Here is a 5,797-nt window from a genome sequence, read left to right as displayed (position 1 = left end):
GACAAGGTTTCTCTATGTAGCCTTGGCTGTCCTGGATTTGCATTCTAGACCAGGCTGGCCTTGAACTCACAGACATCCACTTGCTTCTGGCCTCCCAAGTGCTGGGATTAAAGGCGCGCGGCCCTAACTTTATTTATTTTTTAATTCTAATTTTGTATGTGTGCGCCCATGCAGTTCAGAGAACAACTCTGTAAAACTCCGTTCTCGCTTTCCACCACGTGGGTCTCGAGGACCAAACTCTATCATTTTAGGAGAAAGCGCCTTTTCTCTCTGAGCCCCCTCATCTGCGTTTAAGGGAAAAAAAAAAAAAGAGTCAAGGTTTAATCATTTAATCATGGTGTAAGAAAAACTACGTTTCCCATGATGCCGCACCCAGGAAGGAAGTGATTCCGGACACCTCCCGTCATTGCTTATAGACCGGAAGCCGGGACCTTAGTCCTCTTTCCCATCTTGCAAGGTAAGAATGGCGGGCCTTCGTGCGGGAGGCGCTCTCGGGACCCCAATCCTCGACCATCCGGAAGCGGGGGACGTCCGAGGCTCCGCCGCTGGGGGTCAGCTGTAGTCGAGGTCACTCGCCAGCCCTCTCGGGAGCCTCGTTTCTGTCACGGGTTGGCGGAGGGGTGGGGGGGCCCAGCGAGCGAGCGTAGCGCCCGAGACAGTCGCTGTGCCCTGCCGGCCGCCGTACCCGGTGGAGGGCCAGCCTGTGCGGCGGCGAGCAACCCCGGGGGTCGGGGTCGGGGGTTCCAGAACTCTCCGCTGAGCTCGTCTCGGCCACGTTGGGGACATTCCGGCTGGAGCGTGGAACTGCTTCCCCGGCTCCCCCGGAAGTCGTCCTGAGAGCGCCGCGGTGGCCTTGTTGGGCACGAGGCGGCTTCGGGACCCAAGGGAGACTCCAGAGAAAGAGAGAAAGAGAGAGAGAGAGAGAGAGGGCGATCTTAGAAGCTCCGCGTAGGTTGCATGGGTTTGGATTTATGGCGGGCCCGTCGCCCTGGGCCTCTCATAGTGTCCCGTGCTAGAGCAACCCGCGGCCCCGAACCATTGCCTGGCCTCTGCCTGTGGGCTGCTGGCACTGAAGGGGGTCGCACAGTAGTAAGCAGTCGGGGGTTTGGGGGTGGAAAGCCGTAAAGCGGGGCCTTCGAGCTCTAGACTTGACCCAACGGTTGTCTTAAGTCTTCTTATTCCCAGAACGGGAAGAGTAAAATAATGAGCCACAAAGTTCACAGCGTAAAAGCTGGCGTTTGGGAGGAAGACAGGCGGCAGCAGTTTGGATGCTGGTTACCGATGGTTGATGAAATGCCTTTTGTATTTGTTTGTTTGTTTGTTTGTTTTTGATTTTATTTTATTTTGCATCACTAGATGGCAGGTGAAAAGGCCGAGAAGCCTGACACGAAGAAGAAGCCTGCGGCCAAGAAGGCTGGTGGCGATGCTGCGCCCCCCGCCGCCAAGGCCGCCAAAAAGGGCGACCCTAAGGTGAAGAAGTCCAAGAAGGGGAAGCGCCATTGCAGCCGGAACCCTGTCCTGGTTAGAGGAATTGGCAGGTACTCCCGGTCTGCCATGTATGCCAGAAAGGCCTTGTACGAAAAGCAGTACAGAGCTACTAAGACCAAGGTAGGAGAGGAGGGGAAACCGCACCCCCGTGCCTCAGATCCAGTGGTTGAGGCTGTCTGCCAGGCTCCTTGACGGATTTGTCCTTGTAGGTTGAGAGGAAGAAGAAGAGGGAGAAACTCCGTGCCACTGTCACGAAAGTAGTCTGTGGTGACAAGAACGGAGGGACCCGGGTGGTGAAGCTTCGAAAAATGGTAAATTGGGAATTGAATTTAGAGTTATATTTGAGTGCTGTGGGGTTGTGGGTCTGTGGTGCCTGTTACGTAGGTTTGGGCCAGTTTACTGGGAGGGAAGCGATTCTGGGTGTGGAGGGTGCCTTTCTGCTGGGTTTCGGGCGCTTTTCTCAGGGTTGAGGAAAGGCTGTGCCAATCTAGTGTGGTTGGAAGTGAGTTGTCAGGCTTGGAGCATGGCTCAGTGTGGGACTAGCACTCTGGGGTTCTGGCTTTTTCCGTTGCAAGTGGAGAGAGTGGGGATTTTTTGTTTTATTTTTTCTGAGACAGGGTTTCTCTGTGTAGCCTTGGCTGTCCTAGACTCACTTTGTAGACCAGGCTGACCTTGAACTCACAGCAACCTGTCTGCCTCTGCCTCCCGAGTGCTGGGATTAAAGGCGTGTGCCACCACCCCTGGGTCTAGTGTGAGTTGTTTAAGAAAGCTGTGGTACAAATGTCTAGTTTTCCTTCTTGGATGAATGGGTGTGTGTTGTGTTTCTGCTGCTGAGGTAGAAGAGGTTTGACATACTTATCTTTTTCACTATGTAGCCTTGCCTGTCCTAGACTTTGTAGACCAGGCTGGCCTCGAACTGGCAGGTCTGCCTGCCTCTGCCTTAGGTGTGTAATCTTAGGGTTATAGATGTGTGCCATCACGCCTGGCTTTCAACATACTTAGTGAGAAAACACACCAAGCCTCTCTCGTTACTGTGCTTGAGAAGTGTCCCAGGTAGCCTGGGCTAACATGAAGCTCCCTGTTATCCTGCCTTCTCCACATCTGTCTGAGATGTAATTCTGAAGAAGTGCACTAGAGTTCTAGCCCCAAAAGAACGAGAGGGCTCAGTGGTTAAGGGCGTGAGCTGTTCTTGAAGGGCTTGAGGTCCGTTCCTGTGGTTCCACACGTGTTTATTCCCAGTGCTCTTGTGTTCATGGCCAGCCTAGTCTACAGAGTGAGTTCCAGTGGTTATCGAAGCTCTAGGAGTGCTGCTTTTCCGTGTTTCTGAGGCTTAACGGTTTTGGGGTTTGGAAGGCTGTGACTCTGACTGAATGCGTGCACTCTCTCCAGCCCAGGTATTATCCTACTGAAGACGTGCCTCGGAAGCTGCTGAGCCACGGCAAAAAGCCCTTCAGTCAGCACGTGAGAAAGCTGCGTGCCAGCATCACTCCTGGGACCGTCCTGATCATCCTCACTGGACGCCACAGGGGCAAGGTGAGCAGTGTCCTGTCCCACGGGGCACCAGATCATAGTCCGCTTGCTTTTCACTTGTTTTCCTCCCCCACACAGCCTAGTGCATCCTGCTTTTCACCCAATGGAACTATTCTCTTGTTTTCTGTAACAAGTTTAGCCCTTAACGCCTTAGTATAAGCTGTTTGGTGCTGTTGTGAGTCGCATATGTGATTTACTTCCTTAGATTAGCTAGCCTGTGTATGGATAGAAATTAGACGTGCCTTCTGATAATTGGGGCAGGCCTTTTTTGTTTGAGATAGGGTTTTCTGTAAACCAAAGATCTGCCTCCTGAGCGCCAGGACTAAAAGCATATACTGCCATGCAGTGTCTATAGTTTTTCTTTTGCTGGGATTGCATGTAGCCCAGTCTGACCTTGAACCCAGGAATCTTCTGGTTTGTACTTCCCCAGTGCTGGGCCACATGTGAGCTCACCCACACCTGCCCTTGGCTAGGCCTTTCTTTCTTTGGTTTTTCGAGACAGGGTCTCTCTGTGTAGCTCTGGCTGTCCTGGACTCACTTTGTAGACCAAGCTGGCCTTGAACTCACAGCGATCCACCTGCCTCTGCCTCCCAAGTGCTGGGATTAAAGGCGGGCCCCACTACCGCCCAGCAGGCCGTTTATGCTTTTGTTAATTCAGAAGTTGGATTCGATTACTGTCATTTTGTTTGACTTCTAGAGAGTGGTTTTCCTGAAGCAACTGGGAAGTGGCTTGCTGCTTGTGACAGGTAAGAAAATCCTTGTTCTTCTGTTTTGACAGGAGCCCAGACTACCCTTGAAACTTCTGCTGTCTGAGTGCTGGGATTGCATGTGCCTGTCCCTAGCATTGTGATTTGAGACAAGTGTTGCTATGTAGCCCCAAGTGTCCTCAAACTTACAGCATTTCCCTGCCTAGACATTCAGACATAAGTGTTTGTGGCAGAGGGTACACACATACATACCGTAAAGCCCATGTAGAGGTCAGGACAACTTGCTGTCTTGCTAGCAGTGTCCATTTTCTATACTAGTCGGGTTTAATTAGAGCAAGAATATGTTCTTGTGTTGGCATAGCTGGTAAATAAATGTGTTTGAAAGCCTGAGTTTGGCCCCTGGGACCTACATAGTACATGGACAAAGGGAATTTGTGCGCTCTACACAGTTTCCCAAGCAGAGCAGCAGTGATGTGACATTTGGGATCCTACTTCCTGCTTAGGCATTTCCTTGGCAGATGATGTATTTGCAGCTGTGCTGGCATGAAGGTACAGTTTGTAAGCAGATGAAAAGTGGATGATGGCTGGTCAGGGTGGAGCACACTTTTAATCCCAGTGCATCTCAAGGACAGGGATTCCAAACAAGCAATCAGCATGTGTAAAGATGATCTCTTCTCACTTGGGTCCCTTGAAAGGCCCTGGATAGACAGATCTTTGGACAAGTAGCATCTTTGTCAGCTCACAGTTGTGAGCCCTCTGTGGGTATTGGAAATCTAATTAAGAGTGTTCTATAATAGCGGCCATCACATGTAACCACTAAACAATCTCTTTAGCTTCCTGGGGCCCCCCCCCTTTTTTTTTTGTTGTTTTTTTTTTTTTTTTTTTTTTCGAGACAGGGCTTCTCTGTGTAGCCTTGACTGTCCTGGACTCACTTTGTAGTCCAGGCTGGCCTCGAACTCACAGCGATCCACCTGCCTCTGCCTCCCGAGTGCTGGGATTAAAGGCGTGCGCCACCACGCCTGGCTTCCTGGCCCCATTTCTATGAGAAGATCTCAAGGGAGACCGGTCTAAGCTCAGACTCACATCTGCATTCCTCTCTTGCTGCTAGAATTAAAGGCACGTGCTGCCATGCCCAGACCAAATCTTAGCTGTTGGACCAATTCCTTATTTTTCCCACAGGACCTCTTGCCATTAACAGAGTTCCTCTACGCAGAACACACCAGAAGTTTGTCATCGCCACATCTACAAAAGTTGATATCAGCACCGTTAAAATCCCTAAACATCTGACAGATGCTTACTTCAAGAAGAAGCAGCTGCGCAAGCCCAGGCACCAGGAGGGCGAGATCTTTGACACAGAGAAGGAGGTGAGGTCTTCCTGTGTGCTGTAGTGGCGCCATGCTCTGCATCTCAGGGGGGTGGGTGGAGCAGGCTCCACACTGCTGAAGCAGTTGTGAGTTGTCTGACTGGCGCTGGTCCTTTTTTACTTGCTGCGCACCAACCCTGAGGGAAGGCTGTGAGGTGTTTTTATCAGTCCCTGAGAAATAGGGCTTTACAGAGAGTCAATGTTTTCCTTTTTCTCTTTAGAAATACGAGATTACCGAGCAGCGCAAGGCTGATCAGAAAACTGTGGACTCGCAGATTTTGCCAAAGATCAAAGCCGTTCCTCAGCTGCAGGGCTACCTGCGATCTCAGTTCTCCCTGACAAATGGGATGTATCCTCACAAACTGGTGTTCTAAGTTGCTAACAACCTAATTAAACGGCTTCGTACTTTTCTTCGTGTCCTTTTTGTGTAGTGTGTATGTTGGGTGAGTGTTTTGGGAGTGTTCCCGGGTCTTCCTCTGGTCCTGGCAGGTAAGAGGATCTCCTATTTGGTCTGAAGCTCAACAATGAGGCTGGCTATCGGGGGGCTCTGGGAGCCTGCATTTTCTACCCCGTTCCTCAGTGGGTGTTTGATTATAGGCCAGCTTTTCTATGGGTTTAGTTTTACGTGGGAGTGGCCTGTTATCTCACATTTTAGACCAATATTCTTGGCTTTGTATTTATTAGTGTCTTGCTTTGATGCTTTAGGGTT

At 50.8% G+C, this 5,797-nt stretch overlaps 1 protein-coding gene across 2 annotated transcripts; it reads left to right on the top strand.

Annotated features, from left to right (window-relative positions):
• Positions 1–365: 365 nt before the first annotated feature.
• On the top strand, positions 366–5,498 carry RPL6 (ribosomal protein L6). 2 transcript variants are annotated; one of them, XM_084763222.1, is made up of 7 exons: positions 366–457; positions 1,357–1,608; positions 1,698–1,799; positions 2,878–3,021; positions 3,716–3,764; positions 4,905–5,089; positions 5,310–5,498. In XM_084763222.1, exons 2-7 carry the CDS (start codon positions 1,357–1,359, stop codon positions 5,460–5,462), a joined length of 885 nt encoding a protein of 294 aa, XP_084619348.1. In that variant the 5' UTR covers positions 366–457; the 3' UTR covers positions 5,463–5,498. The 2 variants fall into 2 exon arrangements, with proteins under 2 accessions (XP_084619348.1, XP_084619349.1); XM_084763223.1 differs by lacking the exon at positions 366–457 and adding an exon at positions 479–567.
• Positions 5,499–5,797: the final 299 nt, after the last annotated feature.

This window comes from Acomys minous (genome assembly GCF_964271855.1).
Source record: "Acomys minous genome assembly, chromosome: 16".
In the NCBI taxonomy this organism is placed as follows: Eukaryota; Metazoa; Chordata; class Mammalia; order Rodentia; family Muridae; genus Acomys; species Acomys minous.
Note: the sequence above shows the minus strand (reverse complement) of the source record. Positions and strands in the feature narration are given on the sequence as shown.